Source organism: Cynocephalus volans, chromosome 1 (assembly GCF_027409185.1).
Source record: "Cynocephalus volans isolate mCynVol1 chromosome 1, mCynVol1.pri, whole genome shotgun sequence".
NCBI lineage: Eukaryota > Metazoa > Chordata > Mammalia > Dermoptera > Cynocephalidae > Cynocephalus > Cynocephalus volans.
The window spans coordinates 163532321-163551002 of NC_084460.1; the positions used below are offsets into that span (position 1 = coordinate 163532321).

Genomic DNA, 18682 nt, shown 5'->3' on the forward strand with positions numbered 1-18682 from the left:
TTGTGTCCTTGGTTGTACAGAAGCCTTTTAGTTTGATATAGTCCCATTTGTCTAATTTTGCTTTAATTGCTTGTGCCTTTGTAGTCCTGTCCAGAATAGCGTTGCCAACTCCCATTTCATGTCACATTTTTCCTATGTTTTCTTCTAGTGGTTTCATACAGTCGGGTATTAAATTTAGATCCTTAATCCATTTTGAGTTGATTTTTGTCTAGGGTGAGAGATAGGGGTCTAGTTTCAATCTTCTGAATGTGGATATCAGTTTTCGCAGCACCAGTTTTTGAAGAGGCTGTCCTTTCACCAGTGTATATTTTGGTGCCTTTGTTGAAATTCAGTTGGCTGTAAATGCATGGATTTATTTCTGGACTTCCTGTTCTGTTCCATTGATTTATTTGTTAGTTTTTATGCCAGTACCATGCTGTTTTGGTTATTATAGCTTTACAGTATATTTTGAAGTTGGATAGTGTGATGTCTCTAGCTTTGTTCTTTTTGTTCAGGATTGCTTTAGCTGATCCATTGGTGGCTCCATACAAATTTTAAGGTTGTTTTTTCTATTTCTGTGAAGAATGTTGTTGGTATTTTGATAGGGATCATGTTGAATCTATAGATTGTTTTGGATGATATGGACATTTTGATGATATTCATTCTTTTAACCTGCGAACATGGGATATGTTTCCATTTATTTGTGTCTTCTTCAGTTTCTTTCACCAATATTTTATAGTTTTCATTATAGAGATTTTTCACCTCCTCAGTTAATTTTATTCCTAGGTATTTCATTTTTTTTGTTGCTATTGTGAATGGAATTAGTGTCTTGATTTCTTCTTCAGATATTTTGTTATTGGTATATAGGAATGCTATTGATTTTAGAGTGTTGATTTTGTATCCTGCCACTTTATTGAACTCATTTAATAGTTCTAGTAAATTTTTTGTGGTGTCTTCAGGGTTTCTATGGATATGATTATGTCATCTGCAAATAGGGATAGTTTGATTTCCTCATTTACAACTCGGATGCCTTTTACTGCTTTCTCTTGCTTTATTGCACTGGAATTTATAGTACTATTTTGAATAAGAGTAGGAAAATGGGCATCCTTGTCTTGTTCCAGGTCTTAGAGGAAAAGCCTTTGACTTTTGTCTGTTCAGTATAATATGAGCTGTGATTTTGTCATATATGGCATTTATTTTGTTGAGGTGCATTTTCTCTATACCTAATTTGTTGAGTGTCTTTATCATGAAGGGGTATTGGATCTTATCAAATGCTTTTTCTGTGTCTATTGAAATGATCTTTTTTTTTTTCTTCTGTTCTATTGATGTGATGTATCACATTTATTGATTTGTGTATGCTGAACCATTCTTGCATCTCTGGGATGAATCCTACTTGATGATGGTGAATGATCATTAATGTATTGTCAGATTCAGTTGGCTCATATTTTGCTGAGGATTTCACATCTTTTTTAGTAGGGAAATTGGTCTGTCTTCATTTTTTGTTGTGTCTTTTTCTGGTTTTGGTATGATGGTAATGCTGGCCTCATGGAATGAGCTTGGAAGTATTCTGTCCTGTTCAATTTTTTGGAAGAGTTTGAAAAGAATTTGTATTAGTTCTTCTTTAAATGTTTGGTAGAGTTTAGAAGAGAAGCTTTCTGGTCCTGGGGTTTTCTTTATTGGGAGATTTTCATTTCTGTTTCAGTCTTATTACTTATTATTGGTCTGTTTAGGTTTTCTAGTTCTTCATGATTCAACCTTGTTGGTAAGTTGTATATGTACAGTAATTTATCCATTTATTCTAGGTTTTTCAGTTTGTTAGTGGCATATAGTTGTTCATATAGTCTCTTATGATCCTTTTTGTATTTCTGTGGTATCAGTTGTAATGACTTCTAGAATTTTTATTTCTGAGTTTATTGGAGTCCTCTCTTTTTTTAAAAAATTAGTCTTGCTAAAGGTTTATCAATTTTGTTTATCTTCTCAAAAAACCAACTCTTTGTTTCATTGGTCTTTTTTATTGTTTTTTTTTTTTTTTTTTTAACATGTAATTAATTTATTTTCTGCTCTGATCTTTATTATTTCTCCCTACAGATTTTGGGTTTGGTTCATTCTTGTTTTTCTGGTTTCTTGAACTGTGATGTTAGGTTTTTATTTGAAGTCTGTTGTCTTTTCTGATGTAGGAATTTATTGCTATAAACTTGCCTCTTAGAACTGATTTTGCTGTATCTCATAGGTTATGATATGTTGTGTTTTCATTTTCATTTGTCTCCAGGATTTTTTTTAACTTCCATTTTGATTTCTTCTTTGATCCATTTGTTGTTTAAGAACAAGTTGTTTAATTTTCATGTATTTGAACAATTTTTAATGTCTCCTCTGTTAATTGATTTCTAGTTTTATTCCATGTTGTCAGATAAGATAGTTGATGTGATTTCAGTTTTTAAAAATTTGTTGAGACTTGTTTTTAGCTTAACATATGGTCTCTTCTAGAGAATGTTCCATGTGCTACTGAGAAGAATGTGTATTTTGCAGATATTGGATGGAATGTTCTGTACACTTCCATTAGGTCCAGTTGGTCTAGAGTGGAGACTGACTCTGACGTTCCCTGGTTAATATTCTGTATGGATGATCTGTTCTTTGATGAAAGTGAGGTCTTAAAGTCCCCACCATTTTTGTGTTGGAGTCTATTTTTCCCATTAGATCTAATACTATTTGTTTTATATATCTGAGTGCTCTTATTGGGTGCCTATGTATTTAGAATTGTTCTATCTTCTTATTAAATTGATCCCTTTATCATTATATAATGGCCTTCCTTATCTTTTTTGCTTTCCTTGACTTGAAGTTATCTCATGTAAATATAGATAATTCTGCTCCTTTTTGTTTTTCTTTGTTTTTAGTTTGTTTTCTTTTTTGGGGGCTGGGGGCAAAGGCAAGTATAGGGATTTGGACCCATGACTTTGGGGTTGTAAGGCTGCACTGTAACTAGCTGAGCTAATAGGCAAGCCCATTTGCTCCTTTTTGATTTTCATTTGCACAGAATATCTTTTTCCATCCCTTCACTTTTGGTCAGTCTGTCTTTATAGATGAAGTGAATTTCTTATAGGCAGTATATTGCTGGTTCTTGTTTTTTAATCCATTGAGTCACTCTGTGTCTTTTAATTGGGGAATTGAATTATTATTGATGTATAGAGACTTGTGACTGCCATTTTTTTTTTATTCTTGTTGTTTTGTAGAGCCTTTCTTCATTTTTTTTTTTGGTATTACACTATGATTAAGTGATTTTCTCTAGTAGTGTATATTGATTTTTCCCTATTTATTTTTAGTATGTCTATTGTAGATTTTGTGTTATTGTTACTATGAGGTTTACAAATAACATGTTATAGTTATAACAGAATATTTTAAACTAATGACAGCTGGACTTTGATTGCTAACAACAACAAAAAAAACAAAGCCAACTCTACACTTTGATGTCATTTCCCTCACTCATTGAAATTTTGTTGCTTCAAGTTACAGCTGTTAATATTATATGGTTGTTTTATTCGTTATTGTCTTATTGGGTTTGTTCTTTAGTCTTCATACTAAGGATATAAGTGGTTTATCCACCACCATTACAACATTGGAGTATTCTATGATTTTCTGTTTACTTACTTTACCAGTGAGTTTTGCACCTTCAAGTGTTTTCTTGTTATACTTTAGCTTCTTTCAGATTGAAGAATTCCCTTTGACATTTCTTTTAAGGCAGGTCTTGTGTTGATGAATTTCCTTAGATTTTGTTTGTCTGGGAAAGACTATTTCTATTTCATTATGAAGGTTAGTTTTGCAGGATACAGAATTCTTGGTTGATAGTCTTTTTCCTCCAGCAGTTTGAATATATGATGCCACTCTCTTTTGGCCTGTATGCTTTCTACTGAGAAATCTGCTGAAAGCCTTATTGGGGCTCCATTGAGAGTTATGTGTTTCATTTCTCTTTCTACTTTTAGTATTTGTTCTTTGTCTTTGCTTTTTGATAACTTTATTATTTTGTGCCTTGGGGTGTTCCTTTTTGGATTGTATTTGATTGGTGACTTCTGAGTTGCCTGTACCTGGATGCTGTCATCTTTCTTCGTACTTGGGAAATTGTCAGTTATTGCTTCCTTAAATATATTTTCTAGTTCTCTTTTTCATTTCCTCCAGGTACATGAATTATGTGGATGTAATTTCACTTGAAGGTATCCCATAATTGATACAATTCTGTTTCATTTTCTTTCTTTTTTTTCTCCTCTGATTGTCCTGTCTTTGAGCTCACTGATTCTCTCCTGTTTGATCAAGTCTTCTGTTGTATTTTTTTATCAAGTTTTTCAGTTCTGATAATATTTTTTTATTTCTAGAATTTTTTTGTTACTTTTAATTGATTTTATTACTTTGTCAAATTTCTTGTTCTTCTGCTCATAGATTTTTTTCTAAATATCATTTAATTTTCTAATTGTATTTTCTTGCAGCTTTCTGAACATCATTAAGAGGGTTATTAGAAATTCTTTGTTAGACATTTCATATAGCCACTGTTCTTCTGGTTCTATTGCTGATGCTTTGTTGGTTTCCTTTGGTGGTGTTATATTTCTCTGTTCTTTCCCAGTCTTTGTGTCTTCACTTTGATGCCTGTGCATCTGAGGAGACAGCTAATTCTTCCAGGTTTTGTAGGTGTTCTTTGGTGATGTTAGGCCTTTCTTGCTCAATATCAGAACTTTATCGCTGTTCAGTGTTTTTTTTTTTTTTTCTTGTTCTGTGATGTATTAACAGCAACCACCACTGCTTAAACACTGCTGTCCTGCCATTAATTCTCAGATTGGGGAAAACTTCATGCAGGGACTGGAACTTGAATGATATGCCTGAGCTAAATTGCTGCCTTACTGTTGTTTCTCAGACTTGGGAGAACTTTTTTCATGGACTGGATTTTAATTGTTGGCCTTTTAGTCCCTTCTAGGTCATGTGGGATCTCAACAAAAACTACTGTGATGTGTGGAGTGGCTCAGGACTGAGTGTTTCCCACAGTCTGTGCCCCCTGTAGTTCTATCACACTGACTGATCTTCACTGTGTGGCACCCATGCCAATGGAGAGGCAGATCAGCTGCCAATGCTGTGCCCCATTGCACCCCTAGTAGATGATCCCCCACTCCCTAGCACTGCCGATGTTTGCTTTGGGGAAGGTCCTATGTGATTCCCCTGTGAAGACTCAGACTTCTGGGTAAATCAGATATAAATGTCCTACTCTCTTCAGTCACTCGGAGACAGCAGGTCCAGTGCCCCTCTCATTGTATCATGCATGCAGTGCTGGTCCTGAAGGTGGGGATAGGTCTCTTCAAAGTGATTTCTTCATCTTCTAGGCTGTGTGAGAGAGCCCTATTTCTTAGAGCTCCACAAATTCACAAATTATTTTGATACAAAGCTGTATTTGAAAGCCTTTGTTTTCTCTACTTTTTCACCAATTCCTTTATTATTCCTACTTTATCTTTTTCAAAACTCTTTTTCCCTATTGCTTTTAAATATTTCTTTTTTCTGAAGATTCTGATCTTGGTCCACTGTCACTGTATTCATATCTTTTCTAATTTATAACATCTACTCATTGTTTTAACCTGCAATCTTAAGGGCATAGATTGGATATATTTTATTCTCTGCTGTTTATCTTCCTAGTGGCTAACATGTAGTGGGTGCTCCGTAAATATTTTTTAAATGAACAAATTAGTGAATTATTTCATGTGCTAATGTTGTTTGAGAAATCTTCCAGATCACAAGATAACCAAAATATTTTTGTACAGTTTTGTTATCAGTTTCATTGTTTTACCTTTCATATTTATGTCTTCAATTTGTCTATATATTAGGCTCTATTTCTTTATATGTAGTGAGCCAGTTTTCCCAGTGCCAAACTATTGATCAAAACTTTGTTTTCCTATTGATCTGTGGTGCTACCTTTATCTTCTATCAAGTTGGCTAACTCATCTTATAGAAGATTGAATACATTATTGCTCTCTATACAGTCATTTTCAGACTTTATAAACTGTGATCCAAGATTGGAATATATTTTACATTGTAAAACATTTTACACATGCACATGTATGTAAAATATCTACAATGAGAATTTTACAAAAAGTACTCTGGTGAATTTACTGAGTGTGATTTTTGATATTTTCCATTGTATTTTATCACGTTTTAACAAATGTTCATCATTATCACAGTGATGCTAATGGGTTGCAAACTATAGTTTAAAAAAACCTGCTCCAGGAAGCCATAGGAATCTTTCATCTGCTTGCTTGGTCAATATTTCTGTGTCTTGGAGTCACATTTCTGTTGTTATAATTATGTCTGTCTCTTTTCTAGGTTGTGTGTTTCCTTGAATATAGAGATACCATGTAAATTTTTTTGAGTCTCTATGGCCTACATTTGGTGAATAAATTTGTTTGTACTCTGTTTTTGTGGACTTAATGATACTTGTACTTAATTCATAGTAAACATAACATGTCTAAAAAAGTTCCAGATTTTGCATGTGGGTACCTTTTATTTTGAGGAAACTGCTCGTTAAGCCCATAGTAACATAAAAAAGAAGAGTTTTTAATAAAATATAGTATAATTTTTTAGTTGCTCATGTATAATTTTGTGGTTTGCAGTAGAATAAGTATTAATTTTATCAAGAATAATATGTCAGAATATAGGAAATTTGACTTTTTCTCAGGGAGAAAATAGCCTTCCTTGTGCCAGTTACAGTTCTCTGTGTAAGTAGTAGAATTGTCAAAAATAAGTCTCCGAGACCAGTTATTTTACAGTTTTATTAATAGAATTTTCCTTTAGGTTATCTTAAATTGTTGTTCTTTTTCAGTCATTATTCAATCTTTTGGAATTTAGAAGATTAGTTCTGTATTACAAACCTCCATCAAATGCTCAAGATTTACCCCGAAACCAAAAGGTAAAATTATGAAAGATGTTTAAGCAAATTTATATATGCTGTTTATATTTTCTTTTCTTTGATTGCTTTTGAAGCTTTTATTTGTCTAACCAAATCTGAAACAGTGTCAGAATTTGAATGTCAGCTCATGAATCTCAATAACTATAGTAACTTTCTGTCCTTCATCAATTTATTATAAATGTGAGTTTTTCTTCTCCTGAGTAATGTGGTAATATGCCAATTTTTGTGTCACTTTAGTAATTATTTAATTGTCAAATTTTAATAAACTTTATAGGCTACAGTTGCTGTTTAAGGTCTTTCCTCATTTGTCTTCTGAAAAAGTGTGTGGAAATGAAAATTTTTTTTCAATGGGTTGTCTAGAGAAGCCCTTTCACAAATTGCACTCATGTCTTTGCACTGCAAATCTATACCGTCTATTTTGGAAGTTAATATTGTTAACTAAGCAACATAAAGTGTCAGAGAGCACAGACACCAGGGCCAGATCGCCTGGGTTCTAGCTGTAGTGTAGAACAAGTTACTTGATATCTCCTCTGTTCACTTTTCTTATCTGTAGATTACAAATAATAACAGCAATTATTTCACAGAGTTGCTGTGAGGATTAAATGAGGTAAAACATGTAAAGAGCTTAAAAGTGCCTGGTACATAGTAAGTATTAGATGTCAGTTATTATTAGTTAAACAATAAAAAATCTTTTTAAAAAACAAAAATTGGACTGATTTGTATGCAGAAGTTCATATTTAATGGAAAAATCTCAGTTGTGGAGATGATATGCCTGAGTGATCATGTCATAAAGAACCTGTGTCCCTGAAATGGACTGGTTGCAAAGATAAAGAAGATAGTTTTAGGTTTCAGTGAAGTGCTCAACTTTGTGTGACCTTTTGTTGGTAAAATAAAATTTTAAATTATGTTTTCCTTTTAGTGTTTAATTTTTTAGATTACTTTATCTGTGAACACATGAAACATTTATAATGCATGCTAGTGGGAACATGACTTTTAACCAACTTTTTAAGATATAATCTCTGGGCTGTAAAGTGTCAGACTGATGAACAACTCATTTTCAAAAGGGAACCAAGATCACCTGACATCCTTCATACTTCCAGAGAAATTAAGCAAAATCCCTTCAATGATTGCAGCTTTTACATGGAAGTTTTTGGACTATTACCTCCCTTTATTGCAATTTGTTAATATCAACAGTTTTTCTTCCTTCTTCTGTCTCGGTTGAAGTATATGTATAACTTACATGAAATTATTTAGAATTATTATTTCCAGTTATGTATTAGTATGTGTCTTGACTTTTTATATTCCTGGATTTTAGTGTTTTACGGCATAACTTTTTAAAAAAAATTTTTCATAATGTTGAATAAGACCAAGGTAGTTTGCAATTTTATGTTGAAAGCAGTCATTATATCCATGCTTTATATATACCAGAGCTAGTTGTGAGGTCATGAGAATGCTTGGTGAATGTTAGTGAAATGTGTAATCCAATCTTCAGCATCTTTCTAGAGAAGTTTGTTTTTTGCAGTGGAAGGGTCAGCATCTCTAGTTAGGGAATTAAAAGAATCTTTCACTTCCACTGTGAAAAGGACAGTAATTTAGAAGGATACTATAATTTTATATCAGATTGTTTTACAAATGAGGTTATTCTTTAATTTGGCATGGTGACTGCAATATACACTGTAACTTGACAGTTAGAAGCAAATGTGGAATTTATAGGTAGTTATCAGCCATTGATTGGCGCTGCATTCAGTTGAGGTGATAAAAGGCACAGTTTTTTAAAAAAGGTGTCAGTATAAATTCTGTCACTTAATTCGTAATGAATTTGCATACAGCTTATGAAATGTTTACTGCTATACTGAGTTTGAAAACTGTGTTGAGACACAGAATATACTTGGGATCACTGATCAAATCACAGAGATGTCAGTTGCATGCACTGCTCAGTAGCATATTTTTTGCTAGCAATAAAAGCTTGCCACAATATTACAAACATACTGAGTGAGAAAAAGAGATGGAGCCTTTCAGATCAGTTTGTATTTTAGGGGAGCCTTGGTTCTTGCTTCTAGAAATTGAAACTAATCTTATACACCCATATTTGTTTGAACCATTTGTAATTTTAGTGTCTAGGAGAATTGTGAGGTTACTAGAAATTTAATGATAGATTGTTAATGTAATCATTCCCTCTCCCCCAACAAAGATAGTCTTTTGGCTTAAAATGTTACAGACTGATGGCAACACATATTAAATGTTGAGAAAACAAAGATGCATTAACTCATAATATTTAGTGGAAATTACCATATAAGTAACTAAGGTCTTATGGATAGTAATCTAAAGTCTGAGTTTGAGTACCATACTGTGTTCCTGGAGCAAATACCTGAAGGAATTTTGAATTTTAGAAATAGGTGAGGCATTCTAGGATTTCTGCCTTTAGCCATGATGAAGTAACATGGACTGGATTTATAAGTCTCAATATATTTTAAAGAATTTAAAGCCTACAATTTTTATCTTCTGAGTACACTGGAATTAAGTTAGAAATCAGCGACAGTAAGATATCTAGGAAATCCCCAGATAGTTGGAAACTAAATAATACACCTCTAAATAACCCAAGGGATTAAGAACCATTCCGAACCAAATGAAAATGAAAACATGACATATGAAAATTAGAGGGATGCGTCTAAAGCAGTGATTAGTGGAATATATATCAGCCAAACGTCCTGTTAGAAAAGAACAGTTTCAAGTTAATGACACTGTGTTGTACCTCAAGAAATTAGAGGGGAAAAAAGCATACTAATTTCAAAGCAGAAGGAAGGAAATAATAAAGATAATAGTAGAAATCAATTAATTAGATATCAGAAAAATTATATAGAGAAAATTAATGGAACCAAAAGCTGCTTTTTGAGAGCATTGGTAAAACTGATGGACTTGTAGGTAGACCGAGCAAAGAAAAAAAAAAGGGAAGACATAAATTACAAGTAGAAGGAATTAAAAACAGGGACATCATATTCTATAGACAATAAAAGGAGAATAGTAGAATATTGTAAACAATAGACAAGTATCTTGAAAGCAACAGACTACTGAAGCTTACTGATGAAGAAATAAATAACCTGAGGTAGCCCTACATTGTATTAAAGAAAGTGGAACCTACCCACTAGAAAATTCAACAGCTAAATAGTTTTACTGGTGAATTATACTAAACATTTAATGAAGAAATAATACCAACCCTCTGTACGTTTTTGCAGAAAATTGAAGAAGAGGTAAAACTTCCAAACTCATTCTGTGAACCCAGCATTGTACCTTGAAACCAAAAATAGAAAAGTATATTTCAAGAAAAGAAAACTATAAACCAATATTTCTCATTAGTATAGAAGCAAAAAGTTTTTTGGCAAATTGAATTCTGTAACATATATAAAGGATAATACTTCACAGTAAAGTGGGGTTTATCCAGCAATGAAACACTTTTTTTTCCCTAGCCTTCTAAAATGAATCAGAATAATTCACCATATTAATGGACTAAAGAGGAAAAATCATATGATATCTCATATGATGAAGAAAAAGAATTTGACAAAAGCTAACATCCATATATGGTAAAATCTTCCAGAAACTTGGTCTAAAAAAAGAACTTTCTTATCTTGATAAAGCTCATTTACAAAAAATCTACAACTGATATAATACTTCAGGGTGAAACACTGAATTCTTTTCCCCCAAAATCAGGAACAATCAAGATGTCAACTATAACCAATTTTATTAAAAATTAGACTGGAGTTCTTAACCAGTGACATAAGGCAAGAAAAAGAAATAAAACCATGCATTTTGGAAAGGAAAAAATAAAAACTGTCTATATGACTTTTTCATCAATGTGGAAAATCCTATATACTCCACAAAAAAAGATGCTAGAACCAAGAAGTGAGTTTAATAAGGTTGTACGATACAATGTATACAGAAATCATTTGTATTTCTCAATACTAGCAACATAATTGGAAATTTAAATTTAAAAAATACTTCTATTACTGTATCATAAAAAATGCGGAATACTTAGGGAGAAATTAATATATATGGTAGACCTGTACACTGAAAACTACAAAATATTGTTGAGAGGAATTAAAGACATGAAGAGATATATCATGTTCATGAATTAGGAGATTCAATGTTGTTAATATTGTTAACATGTCAGTTGGCCCCAAATTAATCTAGATTTAGTGTGATCTCAGTCATAATTTCAGCAGCCTTTTTCGTAGAAATTGGCAAACTGATTCTAAAATTTATGTGGAAATTCAAATAATGTAGAATAGCAGTAACAATTTTACAAAGAAAACCAATGTTGTAGGGATTAATTGTTAGGCTACAGTAATCAAGACACTGTGCTATGGGCCAAAAGCTAGTCATATAGCTCAGTGGAGCAGAATAGAGTCCAGAAATAGACCCACACATATGAGGTGAATTGATTTTAATCAAAATTTCCAGGACAATTCAGTGGCAAAGAAAAATCTTTTTGACTGAAGATGTCCTATACAGGAAAATAATCCTTAATCCTTACCTGACACTGTGTAAAATAATTCTTAACAGACTATAAAATATCTAAAACTATAAAAATTCTTGGCAAAAACATAAGAGAAAATTTTGGTGTCCTTAGGTTTAAGCAAAGATTTCCTAAATAGGACAGTAAAGAAAAAGTCAATGAATTGGCATGAAAATTAAATAATTTTTTAAAAATGAAAACGGAAGCCACAGACTGGTAGAAAATATTAACAGAAACAAATATCAGACAAAATAATTTTATCTAGAGTGCATGTAAAAATTGTGCAAGTCAATAATGAGACCAATAACCTATTCCTGTATTGGGAAAAATATTTGAACAGATACTTCACCATAACAGATATGCAAATGGTAAATAACTACATAGAAAGATGCTCAACAATATTCGTCATTAGGGAAATGCAGATTAAAACTAGAGATGCCATTGTGTACCCACTAGAAGAAATAAATTTAAAAAGATAGCCCATATCTTAGTAGGTTGAATGTGGACTAGAACTCTGTTTATAATGCTGCCAGTCGGAATACAAAATAATATAATGCCTTTGGAAAACAGTTTGGTTATTTCTTAGAAGTGTCAGCCATACAACCTATCCATCCCCCTCCAGGTTATCACTCAAGAGAAATTAAAGCATATGTCCACACAAAGACATGTACACCGATATTTACAGAGCTGGAATAGGTCAATGGCTAAACAAATGTGATATATCCATACAATAGAATACCACATAGCAGTAAAATGGAATGAATTATTAATGCACACAGTCATATGGATAAAGCTCAAAATAATTATGCTGATTGCAAGAAATCCAACTAAAATGAGTACATAGCATAGGATTCAATTTATATAAATTTCTAGAAAATACAAAGTGACTGTGGTTGCCTGGGAATGATTACAGAAGGGGACTGAGGGATGGAGAAATTTGGGGGGTTTATGATTAATTGTGTTATCTTGACTGGTGATACTTTCATGGATGCATACGTGTTTGAAGTTCATAAAATTGTACAATATTTTGTACATCATTTATACCTTGATAAATCTGTTAAAAAAACAAAGACAAAGAAGTAGTATGTGAATAGTTTCTATATATGGTGGTATTTTTATAATTTAGCCTAATGTAGTAGCTGCTCTTAACATCATTTAGTTTGCCTTTTGAAATTCAAAAAGATTTTCTAGTCACAGGAATTGGTTAAGACGAAAATGTTTCATTATAGTAAAGTATTTTACTTTTCAAATAGGCTTCTCAGCAGAGTTTCACTTAATTTTAAAAAACTATCACTTTTCATCCTTATTACCTGGCAAGGAATATCTCAGAAAAAGTGCATTGACTTAGGTGCAGTGATAAATGAAGAAATTGATTTCAGGAAATTAGGGTATTTTGGGAAATTATTTTGTGGGTTAAAATTCATAGTATTTAAACTCTTTTAAAACCTATTTATATAGGGCAGTTGATGAGGGAGTAGGAAGTACCAGAGAAAGATCATGGATTAGTTTCTTATTTAAAATTTTTGTATTTAACCTTTATCATTGATGATGGGATATATTCTACTTAAATAAAAACTATGTTCTTCATAAATTAGCATTTTTATGTCAGAATTTGTGTACTTTGTGAATGCTTTAATGGTGTCTACAGCATTTATATCAAATGACAAGTATTTGGGATCAATTTTATTCCCTTTCACCTATTTCTTAGGACTCTTTTTTTTAATGTATTCTGTGAACAACTATTTCTATGTGGATTATATTATTCAAGGTAGCGACTATATAAAGATACGTATACCCCCCCTCCCTACACACCCCCCTACAATTTTGTAATATAGAGAATGTCAACTGTGTGAACTTGGAAGGAAGTTTTCCCGTATTTAAATAGAATATTTAAACTTTATCTGTTAAAATTGTTATTGTAAGACCTAATTAGTGGAAGAACTGCTTGTCTGATTTGGTTGTCCTAAGCCATTTCACTACATTATGTGAATTACATTCTTTTTGAAAAAGTTTCCTTCCTGTTTTAAAATAAATTATAAGTGATGGGATTTTTTTTTTTTCCTGGAGGGTTTGGTTTAATCAACGTGGTAAGAATTGATTGCCTGCTTTGTATAGCAAAAAGTTGTGGAAGAGATATCGAAGTTCTTGTTTTTGAGAAACTTACAGTTTTATTGAGAAACAAACAAACAAAAAAAAACAAAAGTAAGATTTCACAAGAATACTAGGAGGGTCCTCAATCTCATATTAGGATCTGGCTTGATTAATTATTAGATTAATACTATAATTATTAAATTAAGTGTAAAAATTATAATCAATTAATTAAATTATATTGAATAGAATAACTACTAAAATTATTATAAAATAAATAAGTATAAAATAATTTTATAAGTAATCTTTATAAATAAATATTAAATAATATAAAAGTATTTATTAAATTATTAAATATTAATCATTAGACAAGGCAGTAGTCTAATAATTGGGATCACTATACATCAGCAACAGCTGGTGATTCATTGCTTAGTGATGGACAATCATTTCAGTAGATGTGGAGTATGAAAGGATTGTTGACTTGGAGGGGACTGGAAAGGCTTCATGGAAGAGGAGAGATTTTTGCTTAAATGAGTTTATTGGGGTAAAGCAGTTAGATCAATGCTTGGCTTGAAGTGAGCACTCATTGAATGTTGGCTAGTATTGTTGCTCTCATCAGCAGCAGCTGGGCCTTGCTGAATCGGAAGGATTATAATAAGCAGACTTGAATGAAGAGGATATTCTTGGCTAGGCAATGACATGATTTGCTATGAATATGTGGCATTTATGCTGAAATTGTGAGCCTATCCTAGCTCTGCTGTTTTTATGCTTGATACCACCACTCTTCTTTCTCTATGACATAGAGTGCTACATTCATCCGTATTCTATTTTGGTTAGTTTAATTTTTGGTTACCGTTAAAGTGATTATGTGTTTATCAGTAAAGATTTTGTTAATCTTCACTTAAAGTTTTTTTTTTTTTTTCCTCCAATAGGAACATCGAAATTTGCCTTTTATGCGTGAGCTGAGGTATCTATTTGCACTTCTTGTTGGGACCAAAAGGAAATATGTTGATCCATCAAGAGCAGTTGAAATTCTTAAGGATGCTTTTAAATCAAATGACTCACAACAGGTAGCTTACTTATTAACCATTTACTTTTTTTATTAATTTGATTGATCCTTAAGCACATTTTCTAAGAATACATGACAGTTTAAGATGCCTTATTCAGCTCTATTAAAAATAATATGGAGTCATTTAAAACATTTATTTGGAAGACTTTAAATTAAAAAATAAGTGATCTTGAAAGTATAAAGATAAATGAAGTTGTAATTTACATTATGATCAATATTGATAAGTGAAAACAATGGATAAAATTAAGAATGTTCACAAATGTTTAATTAAAAATCTTCACGAATGTGTGATAACCCATTGTCAATATAATACACTTGCTTTTGATATCCCTGTTTTTGCTGGCAGGGAGTAGTTTTTCTTCTCCGAAAGGTTTTTGAAAGACATTACCTTTGTTATTGTTGCTTTTGTTTTCTGTTCTTTATATTGTGCTTTTGTGGTAGCTTTTTATTCATTTCCTAAAAGGAATATTTGGAATTTTCTTCTAAAAATAGAAAATGCCTATAAACAAACCAACAGTTTCACAAATAGTTTGAAAAATCAAAGAAATTCAAAAAGGAAGATAGGAGCAAAGAGTAACAGATAATAACAACAGTGTTGTAAAAGATGGCACAGAAGAAGTAATGGACAGAAGATAAAATGTTATTTTAGAAGAGGTTCAAGAAGCCAGTATGCCTGCATTGTAATTGTATGTACTCTGTCTATAGTACTCGGATATACCTCTGTTATGTGGATGTATGTAGGGAGTCATTGTATGTAGGGTTCTGAAAGATTCTGTCAGCATCCTCCCCATGCTTTTTCTTTTATTTGTTGTTTTGGGGGTTGTGTGTGTGTGTTTAATTTCTAACAACGGCTTGTTAGGTTTAATGTCTATTCAGTGTTGTTACTCTCTGTCATAATAACACTTAACACAAGTCAAAAGAAGTAATATTCATAAAAGTGATTTCAAACCATCATTTTAGGGTACCCTTCTGGTTCTAAGTGTGTGCTTTATTTTTTTTTTTTCTGTAGCATTTTTTTTTCTTTAGTATGTGTACTATCTTTGTCAGTGGCTCTGAGTATACAATTAAATTTTAAAACATTACTTCTGTTCCCTGACTTATGTTTTCTTCTGGAATTGCTTTTTCCTTGTGTTTTTCTTGGTTATTTTCTTTTCTGTTGATGGTTTCTGCAGAGTGTGTAGTGATCCTTGGGTATCTTTTCATATTTAAAGAGGAAGCAGCCTAAACTTTACTTGGAGCCATGTATGTACATAGGTGGGGCTATGCAGTTTGAGTTCAAGTCAGATGGAGACGACTAGCCGTTATGCTGTTATGTGCTCCTGAATACCACAGAATAAATGACTTTGTTTTAGGCTAGCAGTGTAAACTAACTAGTGTTCTTATTATTGATTCATTTTTTTCTAGAAGTCTCTTAAAGTAGATGCTGATATAGGTTTGATTCTCTTCTGGTCCACAAACAGTTGAGTCTGAAGTACACTTTAGTGACTTAAAATAAATCCATAAATGATGTAAGCATCATGATTTTTTTACAAAGTGGATTTATACTTACATTTCATATTTTTTCTAAATATTATATATCATGTTTTGAAAATGCCAGTCTTGTGAGGCACCCTTTGATAGATAGTACTGTCACTTTTAACTATATATTTCTTTTAGTTTAAAAGTAAAATTTTGTATTAAAGACCTCATTTTTTTTTTCTCTTGATGAAAGGACGTAGAATTTTTATTTTATAATTGTAAGTGTTTAGCAAAGGCAGGGGTTAACTTCTTCTAACGAGTATTATTATAACTAGAGAACTTTTTTGTTTCTTGTTAGATATAACCTTTTATATAAGTAAAGTTATAGAAAAGTATGGAAAGTTGTTTTAAGGTGTTATAAGTTTCTAGGACAGAAGTAACAAATTATCACAAACTGAGTGGCTTAAAAACAATAGAAAATTATTCTCTAACAGTTCTAGAGCACAGAGGTCCAAAATAAAGGTGTTGGTAGGAAACACTTTCCGTCTAATATTTCTAGGGGAGAATCCTTCCTTGCCTCTACCATCTTCTGGTGGCTTCTAGTGCTCCTTGGCTTGTGGCAGGAGTGCTTCAATCTTTCTCCATCTTCACTTGGCCTTTTCCCCTGTGTTTCGACGTCTTCTCTTTTTCTGTTTCTTTTAAAGACATGATGGATGTCATCATTGGATTTAGGGCCTGCCCTAATCCTGGATCTCATCTCAAGATCTTTACCCTCATTATGTCTGCAAAGACCCTTAGAATAAGGTAACGTTCTGAGGTTCTAGGTGGACATGTATTTTGGCAGGCCAAAATATTCAACCCACCACAGGTGATATGGATGTTTATAGCTGGATTTTTGTACTGAGTTTAGTCCTATTTAACTATATGGTTTTGGAACAATTTACTTAAGCTTCCTTGACCTTAGTTTGAACATTTTTAAGGTGAATACATTGACCTAGATGCTCTTCAAAAAACTTCTGCGTGGGAAAATATATGATAGTATGTTTGTTTTATATTTGGAGTTATTTTGGTAAGTAAAGGCAAATTGCATACTGATACATCTGTCTTTTAGCAGTCTCATTATGGTTGATTTATTTTTTCCCTCATGTTCTATGTGAACGTATTTTCTGTGTTCTACCTCACATTGCTGAGAGTATTATGGTAGCTGATAATTACAGCTGCCACTATCTATTCCTGTTTCTTCTTGCTTTCTTTCTTTTTTAAGTATGGGAAGCAAGGGTCAAAGAAAGGGATTGTGAAAGGTGATGTATGTGCTGGCTCTGAATGGAGGATTATTTTGAGGTCATGGGATGGTGGATTTGCTTATTGAGGAATCAGTGATTAGTTGGACTCAGCCTGTTCAAATTGACAGGTGTCTTAGTAAAGATGGATATGGCTTAAAAAGTTGGGTGTATAAGTTGAATTAAGAAAATGAATTGTCAAAAAGCACTAGTTTTCCTTCTAAGAGAAAAACCAGTAATAATTCTTTATAAAATTAAGAATGTTTGGGGGGGTAATAATTATTATTTAAAATCTCATTTGTAAGTTTGAAACTTTATATATATATATTTTTCCTAAGTGTAACCCAATAACAGTGGTTGACAATATAATGCTTATTTTTTTCCCAATATTGATTTTATACCCTGGTTAAATTATTAAAGTTTTTTGCATTTGATGTGTAACATTTCACATGATACCTTTGTGAGGAATCCATAATTATGCATTTCGGTGACTGGCTATAGGTTTCATGTTGTAACATTTAGTATTTTTATTAGTGGGCTCGAATATCAACAAGACTTTTTTCTTTCCACAGCAAGACGTGAGTGAGTTTACACACAAATTATTAGATTGGTTAGAAGATGCCTTCCAAATGAAAGCTGAAGAGGAGACGTAAGTTACCGTGAAGTTTAGTGATGGGGTTTTAGGAAGTCAATAAATAGCATTCAATTTTTCCTCTTATGTATCCAGTATCAACAGAGAAATAGGAAGCCAAGATAGACTTATGGGAGTCTCAATATTATCTGAATTATTCACAAGCTGTTTGGAATTTGGGGGCACAAATGCTGGGTAGTTTTAGGTTTCACTGTAAGATCAGAATCTAGCCAGAAAAATGTAAAAAGTAATTCCTGAAAGGGCTAATCTCACATCCATAGTTCTTTTCCTTAGATTCAGCAATCACTTTTCATGAGAAACAATGGATTAGAGGTGAGAAAAGATGCTAGGAATATTAATTCTGACGAAGTCCTTTCACACGGAAACATGAGGACAGGGATATAAAGTTCCTCCTCAGCATTCCCTAGCTGCTTATTCTTTATGCCTTAGTGTTAACCATTAAAACTCTGGTTATTTTAATATGTAGCTGGCTTTTTTTAGTGGAGGAAATCAACACACTTTCGTGGCAGTCCTGCTCCCACTCTATAGGCCGTTTTCCTAATACCAATCATTTGTTCTTTTTGTATTTTATTGAAACATCGATGGACCCTTTAGATTGCCACCATAAGGTACTGACACAAGTTTACAAGATGCAGTAGTTAAAATAACACTTAGAATACAGGCTGAATTCCAGGCTGAAAATTCTCTCCCTTCTCTTTTTTTCTTTTTAAATTATGGC

The 18682-nt window shown here is 32.4% G+C and overlaps 1 protein-coding gene across 3 annotated transcripts in view; it reads left to right on the forward strand.

Moving 5' to 3' along the window:
* Positions 1 to 18682, forward strand: part of USP25 (ubiquitin specific peptidase 25) — a 150406-nt gene that overhangs the window by 65374 nt on the left and 66350 nt on the right. For 2 of the 3 annotated variants that reach the window (XM_063088801.1, XM_063088816.1), the window contains exons 6-8: positions 6821 to 6907; positions 14438 to 14575; positions 17885 to 17961. In XM_063088801.1, coding sequence (XP_062944871.1) covers positions 6821 to 6907; positions 14438 to 14575; positions 17885 to 17961 — 302 coding nt within the window. The remainder of the gene's footprint in view (positions 1 to 6820; positions 6908 to 14437; positions 14576 to 17884; positions 17962 to 18682) is intronic. The other variant, XM_063088811.1, reaches the window with a different exon arrangement.